Raw genomic sequence first — 20,997 nt, forward strand, 5'->3', positions numbered from 1 at the left:
TAGCTGGGACAGGCTCCAGCAACCCTAAAAGGGATTCAGTGGGCTCTGAAGTTTGAAATATTTGGAGACTTTTGGCGTCACTTTAATCTAATTATTAATTAAAAACAGACCATAAAATTATGAAAAAAAACAAACTTAAAAGTCGCACAGAAGACAACATCTGACAACCTGCATCAGGGAGGTTAGGACATCTTATCCCCCAATCGCAATCTGATTCTATCAAATATAGGGTTGGGGGGGGGGGGGGGGGGGGTCAATTTTCCATTTAAAACCAATTTTGTTTATTTATGGGGAAACAAATCCACAATCAAGTGATTTAAAACTAAACAGATTAAACTGAATCTTTTTTTTTTCAGGAGGAAAGGGGTATTTAAAGGAAATTTGTTTAAAGAGATTTAATTAATTTACACTGAGGATGTATTTGATTAACTGATTTTCAGATCCGCAGGTGTCATGTTGCTCACCTGCATTCCGACTCACGTTTGACTGGGAGTGTCCACAGGCTTCACAGCATTCCCAGCCCTTCAAGGCAAAAACGTACAGGAAGTTGTGCGCCCATGCAGGCAGTCTGTGACTTTTCTTTGTTAGGAAGCAGGAATCTGAACCACCAGGTAATGTCGCAGCGAAGCCCTCCTACAACAAGCCCCCACTGTACTGCGCGTCACTCCTCCTCCCCGAGCGCAACCAAACAGCTTGCAAATACATTACAGGACGTCAGATTTGGAATAGACTGAAGGAGAGGTGGAAGTGATGCAATGTTTGTGTGCACCTGTAACCCCCCACCTCACTAAAGAGACGGATCAACTTGGTAGTAGTACCGGAGTAGGACGCAGCGCCAGCCATTGGGTGGAGCCGCAGCGTCACCAGTGCGCACGGCTTGGCTGCAGATGCGGATCGGTGTCAGTGCGAGGCGTTGGGGGAGACATGGCAAGTAGGCGCAGGCGGTGCGCCTGGTGAGGACGCGGGGAGTAGGACGCCGCGGCACACAAACACGCAGCGCCGCGCGAGGAGGAGAAAGGCGGGGACGCAGCAAACCATGGAGGACACCGAGCCCGCAGAGGACGGCGTGCTCGCGGGGCTGCGGTGGAACAGAGGCGCGCGAGACCAAACTCAGCTGAAACACAAAATTCGGGATCTGCCGGGGCTGCTGAAGCACGGACTGCACCTGCGGAAGAAGAGCGTGAGTTTTAACGCACCGTCCTTCCGTGTTTTTGTGGACGTAAGCAATGGCCTCGTCTTTGAACCAGCAGAGTGCTGTCCACGCGGGCTGTTTCACATTCTCGTCACGACTCAGGTGTTTTCCTTTTACTACAAGCATCCCTGTCGCAGAAACCCCCTTATGTATGTATGGTTTTTTACGCATGCTCAGGATGTCTGCTGGGCACCATACCTTTACAGTCATGTAGTCAAGGCAACACCACTTCCACCTCCTAAAGCTGGATGTACTTTTACAGTCTCATCATGTTACACAATGTGCAGATCATCAATCAAAAAATGTTTTCTTTATACAAATAGTTTGAATAAATATTTACATGTTGTGATCAAAGTCTTAAAGATCTGCTCTGATTAAAAAAAATGTGTTTGTGCTGTTTTTATAATATGTTCATTTTTCTGATGACGAAGGACATAGAGAAAAAAAATTGAGCTTAAAATAGCATTTCTAGGTATTTCAATATTCAAATCATCAGACGACAAAATGCGGTTGGAATAAGATTGTATATGTGACGTAGAAAACATGTTGAGTTCCCTGCACCGACTACATCCTTTCACATCATTTTCCTTGTCCAACCTGGTATCTGGTTCAACACTGTACAGCTGGATAGCTGTAATATTTGCTCGCTGTTTTTGTTGCACCAAGCTGTAAGCTAGCGGAAGGCATGTAAACCGAGAACTCTCATCAACAGGAAGGGGTGTCGGGGTTGCTCCTTGCCAACGGTCTTGCCCACAACAACAATATTTCCCGAAACTTGACTTTAAACACTTTTATTACAAGGTGCATTGTTTTCTAGTCAAACTTGATCGTTTGCTACAAAAAAAAACAGGTTCATTGTCTTCCTCCTTCCTTGAGAGATGAGCTTTAGAAGGTGTCACATTTCAAGGAAACCTTTGGTAAGAGAAACATACTCAACTGAATTTCTGTGCACATGTATAGATTCAACATTGAGGTGTCAGTTTCAGGGTTTAATTGGGTCAAAATTCAGATTTATCTTAAAATATAGAAACTTAAAGGCAGTTTCCCAAAGTTGTGAATGTTCTTGTCCTAAAACTCTTGGACACAGGGCCTCAGGGTCACCTCATAGCTGATTGTCCCAAAGAGTTTGAAAGTATAGAGCTAAAACTGTGATATATTTTGGGTGTATCTCTTATTTACATCTGAAGAATTCATGACTAATCTGTTGATCTCAGTCTGAATGGCTAAACTGTTCTTAGGAAAGCAATAATTTTCAGTTGGTAGAGTTTGATAGTTGATTGTGAATCGACTGCTGGGTTACGTCATATGCATGCTTGTGTTTTGGGCATACACAGAGCGCGTAGAAGGGCATGTGCCATGGGGGGTAATTGCATACGGGACTACCTGTGCTATTTACTTGGTGCAATTCCAGGATGGTGCAGATAATTGTTTTTTTAGTGCTGATGCCAGGAGGTTGCATTGTGCAGAAGAGAGTTTAGAGTATCTTTTATTTATTTTAACATAAAATTAGTTTCATATGTTTTCTATTGCCTCTACGGAGGAGTAAAAATAAATGATCGGCAGAAACCAATTATTTCTTTAAAAACATTTTAAAGGGAAGTTATGACTGTAATTAATCTGTGTTGTCATGGATAGTCAGTGATGAGTCTCCTGACATCAGCAAATTCTGTGTCTTTGGATAAAGGGAACTCGAATATTTGTGTTCTTTAACTGGTTTTCTGTTGCTTTGTGCAGTTTTTCAAGAGTATTTTACTATAAATTATTGTTTATCAAATATGATATCGTAATGACACAAAATGTTCATGTTAAAAATGAAGTCTTAAAAATGTTCTATGTCTGTGTTACCCATATTTTCCGCACTTTATTAACTGCAATCACAGTAACTCTAGAACTTGTTTGTAATATCTGTTACACGCTAGCAACGTTAGACGTGTTAGTATAATCACAATACCTAAGACACAGTCCAGTGCAATCAAAATTCAAAAATCCCTTCAACCTAGGTAAACACAACAAGAATTAATTCATATATAAGATGCTCAGGACATTAAGGTGGACTGTCATGAAATGGGTGGTATATTTCTTTGCTTGCATCATAATTTAGTCAAAAATCTTTTCTGGTCTTATATTTTAAAATATGTAAAATAAAAGAACATTTTCAAATAGATTCTTTGACAAAAGAAAAAGCCTCCTATTTTTGTAAATCTTATAGTCTACATATGTTTCAAGCTATATTTGTGTCTTTTTTCAAACCTTCTTCTGTATTTAAATCAAAATATTGTCAAAATGAAATTAAATATTGCTGCTAAAATAAAATATTTGCCAAACAAATGACCTGTTTACTAATAAAATCCCACCCCAATCATCTTTTTATCTATTGGAAAAGTGTTTCCAGTGGTTTTTAATTATAAATATGATGTTTTTAGCCCAAAACCAAAAACTATGTTGTTTTCTGGGACAAAGTTTCTATCTAGCTATCCAGCCGTACAGTCGCCAGCTCAGATGAGATAAAAAAAAGACGTACATGAATATATTTGTCTGCAAGTAGATGCATCCAAATGGAGCGGAGCAGGGAGTTTTTGGCCCGTCCATTGTAACTTCTAGATAACAAATACGATCTTTTTCAAACTGAGTTTTTCCATCTGCTCTTGATTTACAGCTATTTGATTAAAGAAATCCTCAGAAATGCAATTTAAAGATTAATTTTCTTTCATTAATATCCTCCATCATCGGAAAAATGCTGCAAGAACACGTTAAAAACACCTAAATCTGTCACCAGACCAAACTGGAAGTAGTCATTTTTTTGGTTGTCTTAGTGTCTGTGAATAGATATCTCAACAAGTACTGGCTGTAGGTGTTGGTGAGTCAAAGGTCACATGACGAGGAGTTTTGTTACAGTGGAGCTCTGCTGATCTGCACATGGATCCCTGCGTGCTTTGATGTCTCCATTTTGAGTCCGCGTGCGACGGATGCGTGGAGTCGACAGATGTGTGTTTGTGTGCCTGAGTATGCAAGAGGGAGCTTGCCAAGCATCCTGTGCCACAGCTCTTCACTGCGCTCAGCAATCTAATCTAAGAGTAATCCATTTCTCTCAGATAATGACCTCAGCTCTCCTGCCCTGTCTCTAGACTCTCTGTATATGTACTTTGAAGTCAACACATAACAACACATAAATGATCTTTTCTGCATCCCTGCAGCGGAAGCAGTCTTTTGTTAAAAACAGAAGGAAAGCACCTGGTATTCAAATGTTCTTTGAGGGTTTTGTGAAGAGATCGGAAGATGGAATGATGATAACCAGACAACAAGACAGGGAAAAAACACAAATGGAAAAGAAAGAAAGACGTTGTATTTAGTGTGTACAATATGTGCTTAGCTGGCTAGTATGCTCTGTTTATCCACCAGTCCAATCTGCACTTGCAGTACATCTATACTAAGGAAACATTTCTTAAAATGAGAAACTTAGCTTTTTTTCTTTTAAGTTTCCTTTTGCTGTTAAATCTAACGATCAAGAAAGTCTGTGACTTCAAATGCTTATAGTTTTTCTACAATCCAATTTTTTAAAACTTATATCAATTGTTGTGAAGGAGCATTTTTTGTGTGCTTTTTTAAAAAAAAGAGGTGTTAAAGGGCTTATATCATGCTATTTTGGCAATATTGGAGGAAAACCTGTAGAAGTCTGTAAACACTTGAGACTGGGGTGGAAATTCACCGTCCAATAGGACAACTACCCTAAACATAAAGCCAAAGCTCCAATGCCCCAAAGGACTTGGATCTGTCTGTAATTGCAGCAAAAGGGGGTTCCACAAAGTATCGGCTCAGGGGTGCTGAATACTTTTGCCCACTGCACTTTTCAGTTTTTTATTTGTAAAAAAAAAAAGAACTCTTGTATAATTTTCTTTCCACTTTACAATTGTGTGCCACTTTCTGTTGTGTCTTTCACATACCGTTCCAATAAAAAAGAAAAAGGTTTGCAGGCATAATGTAAGAAAATGTGTAGAAGTTCAAGGGGTATGAATACTTTTGCAAGCCACTGTATGAGATACCCCACTGCCCTTCCCCTCCCCATTGCTGAGAGTTCTCTGTTCAGAGCAGGGAGCTTTCAGCATATTTTCTACGTTACAAATACAATCTTTTTCAAACAGCATTTTTTGTCTGCTGCCTATTCACAACGATTTGAATTAAGAAATGATCGGAAATGCAAATTTTAAGCTTAATTTTATTATTATCTGTCCTCCATTATCAGAAAAAGGTCACAAGAACATGTTAAAAATCGCAAAAAACGCAATTTTCATTGGAGTGGGTCTTTAAGTTTTTTCATTGGAAATTGAATGACTTGTTTACAAGCGACATTAAACTTCAGAGTTCAAATTCAGTTTAAGTAGTTGAAGTGAAAAACAAAAGAAACCTTTCCCGCACATGTGACCACATAACCACGTGGCGTTTCCTTTTAACAATTGACAACTTTTTTTTTTTGCCTTTTTAATGTTTTACAGACATGCAGCTGTCCTCAATATTAACTGGATATTTTTTTAATTGACTCATTAGGGGTTTGTCCTTAGCTGCTACGAATCAATTCTGGGTTGCATATTTCTGCTGGCTATCATCAAGGAAGCATTTATGTGATACGATTTATTTACATTACACTTAGATGTCACGTGGTTCTAATGTAAACAAATGTTTTGAAGGGGTTTTTCCCATTAGTACAGAAAGGAAGCTGCGCATGTCTGATCTTATCTTGTGTGGGCATCAATTTCATTTATGTTAATTAGTTTCTAAGTGTGTTCTTTCAAATCTTAATATAGTGTTGCTTTTCAAACTGCTAGTTTTCCCATCTCTCCCTGTGATGGTGTTATTTTGCTTCTGTAGCCAAGCCAGTATTGGCCTGCTTTACTTTCACAGCAAGTTCCTTTGAACACATGTTGTGGATTCAAAGCAACCGGCTCCTCGTACAAACAGAAACAACTCTTGGCACTCGACTTCTCCATGTTTTATCTACTGTGCTTATGGACAAAAAATAATAATCTGGTATGTTTAATTTGGGTTTACCTAATTTAAAATCTAGATACACTAATGTTACCCTGAAATCATCGACTGTAAATGAGAACTGGACCGAGTGAGTGTGATGTCACATATAAAAATGTTTCACTTGTGACTCAGATGAAATGGAGTAAATTCAGTCGCCATTTTTTTGGGATAAAGATGCCGCCATGTTGGAATCAGATGGGTCAGTTTCAGTCGGTCTGAGTCCTTGTTTTTATGGCAACTACTCTCGACGATCAGGAGTGAGCTCGTTGGAAGTCCAATCCCCTTCCACTTGAAAGCCGCCATACTGTCAATCAAACATTTTGATCATTTGATTATAGACCATATACCTTTTTCAGGAATGATTGGCCAGTTGAATAACTTAAAAAAAATAAAAAAATAAAAATGAGGATTATAAACATGTTAAAAAAAAAGGTATCAGAGCAAGAATGGTTGATCGGACAAATGGAATGACTGAGTAATAGCTGTTTGTTTCTCTATAGACGTCTACGAGGTACTTCCTGTTTGGAATGTGAAGGGGGCAGGGTCACTCAGTCCAGTTGTCATGGACAGTCAATGTTCTGAAACCCAAAAATAACGCTGGTTTTTGTGCTAAGTTAAAAATAAGTGCGGAAATGCTGATGAGGAAGATAAACAATGCAAATTTCTGTTTAAAAAGTTGAAGTGATTCCTGGTAAGTTCAAGTTCAGCGGGCATATTCATCTGTTGGAGAAAGCTCAATTATTCACCAGATAATTTCAACAGTTCTAGTCTGAGATGTTTAGACTGTTGCCCCAATTTGTTTCTTTTTGGTTCTGAATCTATGTTTTCTTTACACTTTGATGTAGAAATGATGACATTTGTATGGTTAGCTGCAGGACATGAACACTGCACATAAACTTCACTAGACAAAGCAACTTTATGTGTAAAACTGATCAGGAGCAAAATCTAAGACGGAAAAAAAGTTCCTAAACTTCATGTTGGGTATTTGGTTTACTAGCCAAAAATAAACCAAAATTTTACATTTTCTGTGAAGTATATTTGCATGTTTGCTGAAAGCCAGGCCTAAAAAATGTCAGCATACTTTGTTTCAACTTTGTATTTTAATACGTTTTGCTTTCACTTTATACCTGTAGATTATTTGTCTGTGGTTTAAAACAATTTTGTGAGTAGATTTGGGTATTACTGAAAAAATACTAAAGGATTAAATTTAATTTTCCGGTTTACAGTTCAATAAAAAGTGAATTAAAAATCAATTTGTCTTTCAAATTTCTATTGAAAAAGCAGACATATTTTGATTTGAAATACACATATTGCATTTTTTAATATTTTGTTTTAACAAAAGTGTAACTTTAATTAGTAAGATCAAGATAAAAAACAAACCAAAAGTGATTTTTGACTAAAAACATACAAGATATGTTTTTAATGGACATTTGAAAAAGGGATTAAAAGACCCACTCTAATGAAAATTGTGTTGTTTTTTCTTATCATGTTCTTGTAGCACTTTTCTGATGATGGAGGACATATATAAAGCAAATTTCTCAATATTTCTTTATTCAAATCGTAAATCAGGAGCAGATTAACATAACGCCGCTTGTCATAAGCTTCCTGCATCCATTCTGATGCATCCACTTGCAGACAAAAGATCCATGTATGTCTTTGTTTTGCTCATCTGAGCTGGAATCTGGATTTTAACCGTACGTCTGAATAGCTTTGATATTGCTCGGTATTATTGTAGCACTGGTAATGTTATGTTTGCTGTGCAAGGGGCTGTAAGCAAGTGGGAGATCGCGTACACAGGTGGGAATTTCGGGTTGGCTTATTGAGCTCCAACAGTCCCACCCACAACTCAGAGGTGAATTACTAATGAACTCCTGCTACTCTGCAGAAACTATGTCCTAGAAAACAACACAAATTTTGTGATTTTTGCCTAAAAATGGCATATTAAAAAACCACTGGGAACGCTGTTAAGATGGATCAAAAAATGACTTTACTTAATCAATATTGATTAAGTTTGGGGTTCTTTTGTGTGAGAGTCTTTCCCATCCAAACTATAAATGAAAGCTTTAGCTTTAGTGTGTTGGCAACTTTGTTTGGTTTCCTTTCATATAAGTAAATAGTAACTGATCCCCAAGCCTGTGATTTACATTTTCATTAGCTCTTGTGCTTGATCATTTAACACCCCAGATAGGATAATCTGTGTAATAAGGAGGACCGAACCTGTCTGTGACTCTTATCATAACCGTTTCATTTACTTGAGACGGAAATCTGCTGCCACGCGTTTTTTCTCCTTCAGCATTTTTATCTCCCTCTTCCTCTCCTTCGGTGTTGTAATTACAATGATCTCTGCTTCTCGCTGCCTCCTCTCATCTCCTCCCCATCTGTCTTTGTCATATCCACAGTTGTGGGCTGTGGAGATTACCTGTTATTTTCATCTGTATTTGTCATTCTTTTATTTGGTCTTTACATTTCAGTCCATCAGCTCGTGTTTCTTTCTATTCTCTTTTATTTTCACATTACTATTAGAATAATGAACTTGCTTTTTTAAAAAAAAACAACAACTTTTTTTGTTGTTTTTGTTTTGCTTTTCTACAGAAAAAGCCTTGGGTCAGAAAATTGCGAATCCTTCGCTTTTATTGACCCCAACTTATGACACTTCCTTCTATAACCCTCTTTGTCGCATTCAAACCAGTGATTAAAATGAAAATGACCATTGTGACCATCACCAGAGAGAATGGTGTGAAGCTACGTTCAGACCGTCCACAGCAACGCATGTTCAAGAGGTCACTTCCGATGAAAAATGGATGTAAATGCATGTAAATACGTGTTTCAGGCTTGATCATTGAAAAGTCCTGCGTTCACACATCGCTACACACATTTTTAAGACCTTGTCTAGTGTGAACACCATGCTAAATGCTTGGTGTGTCTGTAGCTAAAGACTTTTGAATGTAAATTCAGTTATCTAGTCAGTGCTCTTATTAGTCATCACAGTCAGCTGTTCTCTTGATTACACAGAGGGTTGACTTTACTAGATGAATGATTTACGAGGTATATGTCAATTCCTTTTTTTCTAAAGAACTATATTAATTATCATTGTTATGCCATACTTTTATAATTTGCACATATAATCATTTAAAGTTATGAAAATGTTTTTGTAACCAGTTGGTCGTTGTATTGTGATTTAAAAAACTAGTTGATGACAAATTTGACTAAAGTCATTATATGCCCAAAGTTCCTACTAAATAAAATGTTTATCATTTAATTCTTACTTGAAAAATGACACATTAAGGTTTAAAACTTCAAAGAAAATATCAAAACAGTGATTGTGCCTTAAAAGGATGGATTTTCCCTGGAACCTGCTGCCTTCGTCTTCAGACAAAATATGTGGAAAGAAAGCCTGGCTTCTACGGAAAACACAGATTCTCACTATTATACAACTAAATCATCTCTTATTTCTTCTAGCAGCTCCTGTTTTTCAAAATGTCCCTGGTGTTTTGTCAGCCTTCTGCTCCACCCTCCCTGGTTTGCCCTCAAACACTTTCACCTCACCAAATCTGGCCCTTTTGGCAAAAAGTTTAGACACCCGTGATTTAATGCACGTATGTGAATCCAATGTCTCTTAGGTTATTGGGACTTTCACTGTAAAGCATTATAGGTGTTATATTTTTTATTGATTTTTTTTTATAATTCTGAGTATTGACACCAGTTTTTGCAGCAAAATAAAACTGTGATAATTCAAGTAATTTATAGGAATTTCCTTTAGAAAGATGGCTGCACAGTAATAAAAAAGAATGTTTGTCCGTTTGAATGTGGTGGAGGCCCAAATCCCAGGTGTATTTGAAAGTACAGCACTATACCCTAACTTTGTTCAAACCAAACCTGCATAATGCTTTTGGATTTATAAAACTGTCCTTTCATTTCTCAGCTATGTTTGTTTAGCGTGTTTACTCTGTATGTCGTCTTGTATGAATTGCCTTTGATAGGTTGCGTTTTGTTTCCACAGCAATCACCTGACACCATCCCTGGACCAAGTACAGGACCGACGGTACACAAGGTGAAAAGGCACACGCTGACAAAGACTTAGAAGTGATGTCATCCTTTCAGTTTTGCCCCGAGGCAAAACATTTTGTTTATTTATCCCTAACACAGGTGACATCAGTGGGGATATTGTCTTGGGAAATTTCCAGTTTTTACACCTACACACTTGACAGACACACAAACCCACTCGGACAAACGCAGAGCTTTTTGTCATTCCACTGCATTTTGGCGTATACTTATATAGCGCCTTTCTTCCTACAAGGACAAAGCGCTTTACAGTCACAGACCCATTCACCCAGTCACACACACATTCACTCACACATTCATACACTGGTGGCGGCTCTGCTGCCAAACACAGGCGCCCGCCTACCCCCAGAGGCAAGGTGGGGTTCAGTGTCTTGCCCAAGGACACTTCGACTCATGGGTGTGCAAGGCGGGAATCGAACCTGCAATCTTACGATCATGGGTCGACCGCCCTACCGCTGCACCACGGCCGCCCAGGAAACACTGTATTCTAGGAAAGCCAAAGGTCCTAAATAGATCATATATTGGTTTTCTATAGACCTAAAAGAAGAAATGTAAGTTAAAATAGAGGCCACAACCTCAATAAGAGATAAGAGATAAGTTTTTGTTTATGGACATGTTTTTTCCCATGTTCCTTTGCTGTTGCAACTTGAATAAACTGCTAATATTATTAGGACTCACAATGATGGACAACAACCTTTTCCCTTCATAACCTATTGGAAAACCCATATGCATAATTTTTAAATGCATGCAAAACTGGACCACCTAAATTGGAGCAATAATTGTTTTTGTATGTAAAACACAAGAAGTGACACTTTTAGAGTCCCTAGCTTACATCCCCTCACATCCCCAAACTAACAATACTGGTACAACAAATCATCTACTTTATTTTCGTCTCTACACAAATAAGAAAACTTTAGTGGTCTTAAAACAAATCCAAATTTGATTTAAAACCGAGGAGCTAAAGCAACCTGTTATATGAAACCTGTAACAAATCCATCCCTAAATGGTTAAAAGAAAAAGTATCTCAGGTAAAAAACAGCCCTGCAAAACGGGGTAATTAAAATAAAGTTAGTGGCACGAGTCCCCTGCTCGGTTAAATGCATGGTTGTGTCAGAAAGGCATCTGGCAAAAAAATCTCTGCCAAATAACCTGTGTGAATCAGTGAAGGCTGTTTCCCTGTGGCGACCCCAGCAAGGGGTATGGCGAAAGGTGAACAACAACTTGCAGCAGGACGATGGAATGAGCAAACACAGTGAAGGAGAGACTTGGTGAACTGCTTCATGGTAGTTGCATGTAACTGTTGGAATAAATGTAAACATGTTTAAGCCTTTGACTGTACAGTAATTGCTGATTTTCTCTGTGTTAGTCGTGCTCCCAGAGCTTCCCATGTGCTGGTCGAGCTGTGAGGAATGCCTTCCTCTCTCATGGACCATATCCGGCCAAAGACAAGATCCATCTAGCCAGAATCATCAGGTACATCTATCTGTTTTTTGTTTGTGCACTTTTTTCCTGCAGAGCTCAATCACTGAGTCCAGTGAAGCAGATGCCACTGCACAGTAACTTTTCATGCTGCATTCACTACGAATGCAATTCGCATGCTGTCCCAAAATATGTTTGAAAATGTGACGCTCCAGATGAGTGTGGGAGGAGCTAATGTCTAAAGTTCTTAGCCTCACCGCAAAATGGGGGCATTGACTGTATATATCTTTTACAATCCACGGAAGATGAGAATAATTACAGTTTAGATTTATTTGTTTTGAAGAGCGTTGGTAATCGCCTCTCCATGTCTGTGTTCTTGAGATCATTCAGAGACTCTCCCAGTATGATGAGTTTCACCATCTACTTTATTGTTGTCTCCATGCAAATAAGAAAAATATCATCCACCCACTGATCACGTCAGCAACATATCAAAGGCCAAAACCGAGTCCCCGATTGATTTTCTTTGTCAAAGTTCAAGAATATATAAACTCTGGACGCGACGCCCAAAGGGCACTGCTTGATGTTAAAACTGCATTCGGTTTGAATGTAGCCTTTGTCCTTATTAACCACTTTGATTATGTTGGGAGAAAGATACAAAAATAGAAAGCCAGGATTGCATGTACTGAGCATTTTAAACACCCAGATCCATCCAAAACCATTTCAGCTCATATATAAATAGAAATTTCATGTCATTGTACACACACCCACTCCAATGCAGGGTTTGTCTTTGAGGGAGACCATACTGAACCCATTCAGGGTTTCAGGTGAAGATATATCATGTTTATTGTGGTTTAAAAATAGTTTTTTTCTTCTTCAAAGAAGTGTTTTTGCTCATCATGGGTTTTGTGTGACCACGCTGTGATCTGACAATGCAAATGTGTGTGTGTACGTTCACAGGCGCAGCTATGTGGGAGTGGAGCTGGTGCAGTGGCTGTGCGAGCAGTGTGTCTGTGTGCGCTATCGGACTGCTGCTGTGCGTGTCTGGCAGGTGCTGCTGGAGCTGGGAGTCCTGCTGTCTGGTAAAACACACACTTACATGCACGGTGGATGTGGTGGTGGTGGTGGTGGGGGAGAGGGGTCATAATTTATAACTGCCTTCCAGCCACATCAGCACCTATCTCCAGACCCCTTAAAGATGTTAGTGGCTGGTTATTTTCAGAACACTAAAGAGGTTCAATTATTGCTGCAGTCACCTCGTCAGCACATATAGCGGGTTTTAATTTAGATCTGTCGTGTGAAACTGTGAATCATTTCACCGCGTGGGTTAAAGCCCCCAAACAATCTCTCGCTCCGCTCTCCATAATGTTCCTGTAATGATGTTGACATCAATTTCTCGTACACTGACCGCCAAGGCTGTCCGTTAATCGAATATTGGCAGCTGACAGAACCTGTGTATGACTGCGGCTGTGAGACAGAATAAGGGGCACAGGAATTGTGGATGTTTTTTATCCTGTTGGCTACTTATCAAATGTCGTTTGTTGACAGTGAGACTTGATCTCTGATTAGGTTAAGCCAATTTGGCAGATATTTATCATCGGGGGGGGGGGGGGGGGCAGACAAAAAGAAATCAATATTTAAAAGCAAAATAGGTAAAATATTGATTCATAGAAGTACAGATACAGAATGCAATGAAAAGGTTAATGTTCCAAAGTGCAGATGACAAATTCAGGGTTTGTTGGCTGTCGAGCAACAAGGCAGTGAGGGAATAGCTTTAAGGTTCTTGAAGACGTATTATTTTGGACTATGAACTATAAATCGCTCTGGCATATAAGTTCAGCAGCTAAAAAAAACACTTTAGTCTGCAAAGGGATGCATCAGAATGGAGCAGAGCAGAGAGCTTGTTGCCCACCAATTTGAGTTTGCACGTAACAAAAACTACAAGCTTTTTCAAATGGGATTTTTTTCATTTGCTCCTGATTCACTAGGATTTGAACAAAGAAATACTCAGACGTGCAATTTCTATCTTAATTTCCATCATGAGAAAAATGCCACAAAAACATGTTAAAATCACCAAAAACACTCTTTTTGTTTGAGTGGATTTACAAGTTGATGGTTGTTTTATTTGACCAACATGAAAATAAGTCAATAAAAAAAAGGCATTTCAAAGTGATGTTTATTAATGTAAATGCAAAGCTTCAAAGTTTGACTTTTTATTCTGCTTTGTGTTGTTTTTTCCTCTAGTTGACCAGAGGGTGGTGTTTTCTGACTCCAACTCTTACTACCAGTTCAGTTTTGAGGAGTGTGACTCTCCTTCTTGTGAGTTTCGCCTAAATGAGGCAGAGTGGCCAGAGGCTGTCAAACTTCTTCTACAACTTGCCCCCTATGTCCAGTTCCGCTCAGGTGGCGGGACCAATAGCCCGTGAGTAACAAAGCGGACACACGTGCTGCTGCTGCTAGTGTCCGTTGTTTTTAGTTTGGTTGTTATAGTTGACTGAGCATAATCCAACTAACAACTAATTGTCCCTGGAACCGGAATCAAACTTTAACCCTTTAACCCTGTAGATTTAGCTCCAGTTTAGACATTCTTTTGACTATCATAACTGTTCAACTGGTTACCCACTTTTACATAATTCCAGCAGATAGAAACTTTCAAACAGACAACCTTTATTAAATCTGGGAAAGAAAGCCGATCCGTGTGTTCAGCCCCAGATGTTTTGCTACATGGTGACTCATTTAGACTTTTCTAAAATAGGAATGCACTCTGCAAATAAAAACCCAAACACATGCTGTGATCTCTTATATACATGGAACGGTCTCTAAGGCCCACTTAAATGTACATGCTGAGTGGTGTTCGCCTGTTCTGCACGGTTCCTGCTGAGGCTGCGACTGAACTCAATCTGTCACTCAGAGATGAGGAGAGACTGAGATCAGAGTGTGTGTGAAGGGGTAATGAAAAATGGAGGATATATATATATATATATATATGCTTCAAAGGGGATTTAGAGAAGATTTAGAGAAGATTGTCATTTATTTTACTAATGTAGGCTTAATGTACCATGCCTCTAACTGTAAAGACTGTATGTACATTTTGTTTTTATGAATGATGTTAAACATGTAAAAGAAACTAATGTGCACTAAGAGGCTCTTCCATTTGCAGTAAAGACAGCTAGAAATGTAATTTTATATAACACAGAAGGGCTGGACAGTTTTTCTAGGACAGTTTCTGCAGAGGAGCAGGAGTTCATTAGACTTCTGCCTCTGAGTTGTGGGTGGGACTGTTGGCACGGAGCAAACCCCGCCCCCATTCCCCTCTCTGCTGCTTAGAGCTCAGAGCATGGCTCGCCCAGTGTATTTTCTACGTCACAAATAAGCTCTTTTCCCAACAGCTTTTTATGTCTGCTCCTGATTTGACAATGATTTGAATAAAGAAATACGGTATTTTCCACACTATCCGGCCCACCAGATTATAGGGCACAGCGCCAATGAATGGTCTGTTTTTGAACTTATGTCACATATTAGGCAAACTGATCTATAAGGTGCATTAAGTGAGACCAAATAGTCAAAGATAAGTCTGTCGGTCAGACTTTATTATCCATGTTCACATTACTTCTAAAACTTGTTTGTGACACGCTACACATTAGCCACATTAGAAGCGTTGACATATTCGCAATAGACTGCCTGTAACTCCCAACCTTGTCTGCAAGACGTAAAAAAAACTGATATTGCTAAAACAAACTTTACTGTGATTTTGTGAACCCCCAACCTTGTTAGTAACACGGGAAAATGCACGGGCCGACACCAGTATATGTTAGCCACGTTTGCGTATTTATAGCAATACCCAAATTTGTTTGTAACTGAGAAAAATAAAGAACAAACTGACAGAAATGCAACTTTAATCTTGAATTTCTTAATATTTATATCCTCAATCAGACAAATGCAACATGATCATGTTAAAACACCCAAAACATTTCTATTGGGTCGGGTCTTTAAATTGTCTAACAACTTCATATTTAAATGTATTAATTCCTTTAATCATGGGTGTTGGACTTTATTTTATCAAATATTTCGTGGTTGCCTCTTTGTTTATTAGGATAAACATAAATAGAATTTTCTCTTCAGCTTCAGGCTTTGACACTTTGAATATTGTGTCTTTAAATGCTTCCACCTGTTTTCCCCCTTGTGCTTTCTCTTTCTCTTTCTCTTTGAAGGTGAATAAATGAGGCTCAGAGCAGAAAGTATTCAAAATATTTCCACTGCTACCAACAGGAAAGATATGACAAAATGAATTACCCTTCGGTGATTCATTTTGTCGCCTGTTAGCTTCTGTTACTTAAGCTCTTCAGGAGTGATAGCTTCCTTTATCGGAACAGACATGCTGGAAATTAATACTAATAACTTCATACACAACCTGATTGTTGATTAGACATTACAAACAACTGTTTTAGCAATTGAATTGTGAGATTATTTAGTTAAGAACATCATAATTTAGTACTTTTTTTCCCATTTTGTTATCCTTTATTCCCATACTAGAATAACTTTTAAATAATGAGTTGTGTGACTGAACACAATCTAATTGACATTAATGTTCATTTATTCATTTATTTATTGCTGCAAACCTTAATTTTCTTTGTATGTGTCCTCCATCATCAGAAAAATGTCACAAGAACATGTTAAAAACACCAAAAACAGAATTTCCATTGGAGTGGGTCTTTAAATAAGTATGAACTAACAATAATTCCAACTAAAATTAAAAGTGACATGAGTGACGGATGATAATTTCCTATATACAGCATTCTCTTTGTTTCAAAGGATGAACATGAAAACCGGAACTAAGAAAATGTCACATATGCTGTGGAAGCGGAAATTTGATTTGCATACCACCTCAGTCTAAGAGACGTCATTCTGGCATTTCTTCTGGCATTCTCTGATTTCTTTTCAGATATTCTGGTTTTCTGTGTGCACATGCTGCACCGAAATGCTGTCACCTTTCTCATGTGTTGATCTGTGTCATCATTTTTTGTTGATGTTTTATAAATATCGGCATCCAGATATAAAGATGCACTTCTAAGACATTATCAGCAGAACAAAACACAAAACTGATTTTCTAAATTTGCATTACGAATGATCATCTTTTAAGTCATTAAACTTCTCCAGCAAGAAGCTCTTGACGTGACTGGGACACGAAAACCCCAGATCACTTTTATCTTCGGCGCTGTGTAGGACTTAATGATCAGTGACACCCCCCTACTGTGCCTCTCCTGCAGTCCTGATACATTTAGGCTCATGGTGAGTCACCAAATTACTAACTGAATGCTGTCTGGAAATAAAACTTAATGATCCAGATGAGAATAAACTCCTCATAATGGATCATAATCGTTTTTTTGTTATTTGCAAGTGAATATTTGTTTAGCAGCAAACACAAAGATTTATTAGAATTTTGTGAAAAAGTCTGATTGTTTCAACACCAAAGACGCTTTTGTTGCTCACCACCTTCACCTTGACTGTCTCTCCCAGCACTCACGCTTAAAGGCTGTTGTGTAATCGTCTTCTCCCCTGTATCTTATCAGATTACAGTGCAGACACATTTGCCCAAGGCTACATCCTCCTCCCTCTGCAACTATTACATGTACCACTGGGATCTGAGCATAAAATCCAAATTGTATGCAAATAAGCCTAAGCTGCACATGCATGCAGATGCTTGAGGGAAAATGTGTGTAGGGCAGAGTTGTTGATCATATGCTTTATGTCAGAGCTTTACAAATCAATCCAACCCCTTCTTTTATAAAGATGTGGCAGATGCATGTTCTTTGTCGCGTTTAATAACCGTTAATGCGATGCATATTTCATCCCAAAACAATTAGATTTCATTCTCGCAACGTCTAAACGTGCACACCGATAAAAACAAATGTGATTAGCGCATGCTTGCTTTGGAAGAGACTGCGACCCCTCCATGAGGGTGCTGCTGTGTTCCTGCATGCACAGGAGCTTCCCTAACATCAATGGAGAAGGTGTGTCTGGAAGCCATTTTACAGGAAACCACATGAAAAGACACAGCGCTGTTGAGAGGGATGTGTGACACAAAAGACTTGGAAAAAAACTAAGCAAGAAAGATGGATGGGAGTAGTCATCTTGGCTGGATAGAAAATAACCCAATTTGGGTTTAAATGATGGCCTTCTGTCTAGATTAATCTTTCAGCTGCTCAGTTTATTTTAAGGGAATTTTTTAATACAGAAAAATGATTTGTTTGGAAGTGGAAAGTGTGCAAAATAGATTGGTGGGGGAAAAAATTGATGGATGTTTTTTTTCTAACAAAGTACTTTGTGCACTACAAAGCCATGTCACACACATTCAAGAGCGCCTTGTTGAACAGTACGGTGTTCACACTGGACAGTCACTCTCCGATACTAGCGCATGTCCACCACCTACAGTTGGAGGAGGTTTGGTGCAAACTGCATACAGTTCCCTCAGGGCGCAAACCTTAATAAGCATTTTCTCCTCCATTATCAATTTTCAAAGGGTTGGCACTTTCATGAATGAAAAGGGACACCATTTGTATGTCACTATCAAATCGGAGTCCCTGATTGGTCAAAGTTCGACCTGGTTTAACTTTCAGCGCCTGTTCAATGGCCACGCGTTTTGTACGTGAAAATGGTTGTAGAAACCTGCTCAGCGACGTGTGCATGCAAGAGTTTTGAACATGGGAGCCTAAAACACACATTTGCGTGCTTTTACATCGATTTTTTTTCCCTGGAAGTTGTCGCATGTGCTTTTCCAAGGGCGATGTGAAAGGTAAAAACTCTTGTTTAAAAAAAAAACATACTTTTTTCTGTCTTGTAAGAAAAGTATCTTATCAAGAAGGGTTTTCAATCAAAAACTTAACTTCATGTTTTCCAAAATTAAGAATTTTAGGCAGGACCATTTTTCACACCCCATTGGCAGATTTTATTGCTTAATTATTGCGGGCCTGTTTTTGCAGTGTGACCTTTAGTATCTAATTACTAAATTATTTTAGGTAAATACAATAATTGTAATAAAAAAAATACCATTGCAATTTAATTGTGTGGAAAAAAATACTTCACTTTTCTGTTTACTGATTTATTTACATTTCTTTTAGTTTTGAAACAAAATTTTGGAGGGTGTTATTATGAGAGAATCAAATTGTGTCCTTAGACATGTCAGAATGTTTACGTAATTATTATGGGTCAATTTTACCCATAATAATATAATATTATATATAATATAATATTTATAAGCCCTTTTACCCATGGCTTATAATAAAAACATTTAAAATGTATCCGAATGCTTAGCTTTTCATACAAAATGGACAACAATTAAACATAGTCAGCTAAGAATTATATGAGGAAACATGAACATAATGTCTGTTTCCATAGAAAAACTGTTTTTTTCTATAAGGTTACGGTATTTTTTGGCTTTTAGTTGTGTGAGGATGAGAAAATACTCGTTTTATGTATATCTGAATGGAAAAACCTAACTAACTAAAAAAAAGTCTGCAAAATATGATATCTTTGCATTACAAAAGTCATTTTTACACAAAAATGTAGGATCATATTTAAAAGGGTTAACTCAAATAGAATTTTGTTTTAGCTGTTAAGGGAAGGTATTTTTTTACTCAAAAGTTTGAAAGAAATTCACTCAAATAAATTAGTTTGCATCATTTTTGGGGTGGCAATATCAATAGAATGTTTTGGGTTGTGTAAATTGTAGTTCTTTTTGTGATGCCAGAGGGCAGAGTTGTGAGCAGTAAAGCTCAGCAGGAAGCCTCACATCACTGTTATCAGAATATTGAACGCTGCTGTTGGAAAGAAACCTGTGTTTGTCTCCCCCAAGGTCAGAGGAAGACTCTGAGGGTAACAGGGACATCTGCAGTGAGATTCTTCAGCTTAAAGCTCTGGAGAGGCTCACCTCCACGGTCAGTGTGTGTGGAAAACAGCGCTTTTTATTTTATTTTAAACAACTAAATCCTTACACATTTTCCCATAGGTACAAAGCGAGTTGGCAGCTGCTCTTGCCAGAAAGACTCGTAAAGCTTGTAAGTATATTCCTGCAACGGTTGGAGCTTTACTCACACTTGATTTCCGCTTTTTTCTTTTACACTTGGCCATTATGAACGGATGAAAGAGCACAAACTGGAAATTACTGTGTTTCAAGCAAAGAATAAAGGCTGTCATTTACTTGTGTTTGGTTGCAGTATCAGAGCAGGACTCTGAGACAACAGAGGCACGTCAGCAGGAGTCGTGCACGCCCAGTGAAGAGAGCAGTCCGGTATTACAGACACACACACACACAACACACACACACAGATATATCTCACTGCAATCTGACTCTTTATACTTCTGTAGTCTCGTTTTCTTTAGATGAACATTTTGAGTTTGCTGCAAGATCATCCTATAAGACTATAATTGATATTAGTTTGATCTTTGTTCTGAAGTTAGCTTTTTGCTGACAGTAGCATTACACAAAGGTTGCACTTTTTTCACACTTTTGTAGCTAGAAAATGAGAAACAAAAGATGAGAAGTGGATCAGGTTTAGTATGACCTTATCAGCTGAAGCACAGCTGCATTGCAACACTGAAAATGAGACGGTTGACAGCTTCTCACTAAGTTGCTTTCTGCTAAAGGTCACCAAGTGAAAGTTTCATGTAAAGATTTACCAAATCACATATTTTTTAGCCCTGTACACTCACCCTGTAAACCCCTGAAACCACCCCTTATTCACCCATTATCCAGAGGATTTGAGCCTTTAGGACAAAAGAAACTTCTTGTTTATCAAAAAGAACTAAAGCAGTGGTGTATGTTGTTAGGTCAATATACAGAAATCTTGGAAAAAATGAAATTGTTTCAGTTTCATTAAGAATGGGGAAAAAAATGGAACTTTAGCGGTTGGTTCATTTAGCCACATTTACACACATTTTTTGGTGGCGTTCAGATCGTTGTTTTCACTTCTATAGAACTGGACTTACTTTTCTAGAAAGGGTGAACTTTGAGAGTTTAATCAAGAGAGAAACGTGTATAAAGTATGTAGTGAGGAGTTTACAGCATTAAAAGATCTATAATAATTGTAAAAAAAAAAATTTAGATTTCACCTGCCACAGGTTATTTTTTAAACCTAATTTCCACAATAAATGAGGGACCCCTATACCCACCAAAGACAACATGTATTAATTAAGGTATTCCCAAAGGCATAATATTAGTGACATGTTTTATATGCTTAAGCAGTGATCTGCTTATTTCTGCCTTTAGTGCTCAAACTGAAGTCACAAAGAGGGAATATTTTGCTCCT

At 38.2% G+C, this 20,997-nt stretch overlaps 1 protein-coding gene across 1 annotated transcript in view; it reads left to right on the forward strand.

Annotated features, from left to right (window-relative positions):
* The first annotated feature begins 471 nt into the window (after positions 1 to 471).
* Positions 472 to 20,997, forward strand: part of LOC101166146 (rap guanine nucleotide exchange factor 5) — a 54,729-nt gene continuing 34,203 nt past the window's right edge. Inside the window, exons 1-8 of the mRNA XM_011480813.3 lie at positions 472 to 1,180; positions 10,215 to 10,265; positions 11,643 to 11,749; positions 12,653 to 12,774; positions 13,937 to 14,114; positions 19,545 to 19,626; positions 19,698 to 19,746; positions 19,906 to 19,979. Coding sequence (XP_011479115.1) covers positions 1,037 to 1,180; positions 10,215 to 10,265; positions 11,643 to 11,749; positions 12,653 to 12,774; positions 13,937 to 14,114; positions 19,545 to 19,626; positions 19,698 to 19,746; positions 19,906 to 19,979 — 807 coding nt within the window. The 5' untranslated portion in view covers positions 472 to 1,036. The remainder of the gene's footprint in view (positions 1,181 to 10,214; positions 10,266 to 11,642; positions 11,750 to 12,652; positions 12,775 to 13,936; positions 14,115 to 19,544; positions 19,627 to 19,697; positions 19,747 to 19,905; positions 19,980 to 20,997) is intronic.

Source organism: Oryzias latipes, chromosome 11 (assembly GCF_002234675.1).
Source record: "Oryzias latipes chromosome 11, ASM223467v1".
NCBI classification, from domain to species: Eukaryota; Metazoa; Chordata; class Actinopteri; order Beloniformes; family Adrianichthyidae; genus Oryzias; species Oryzias latipes.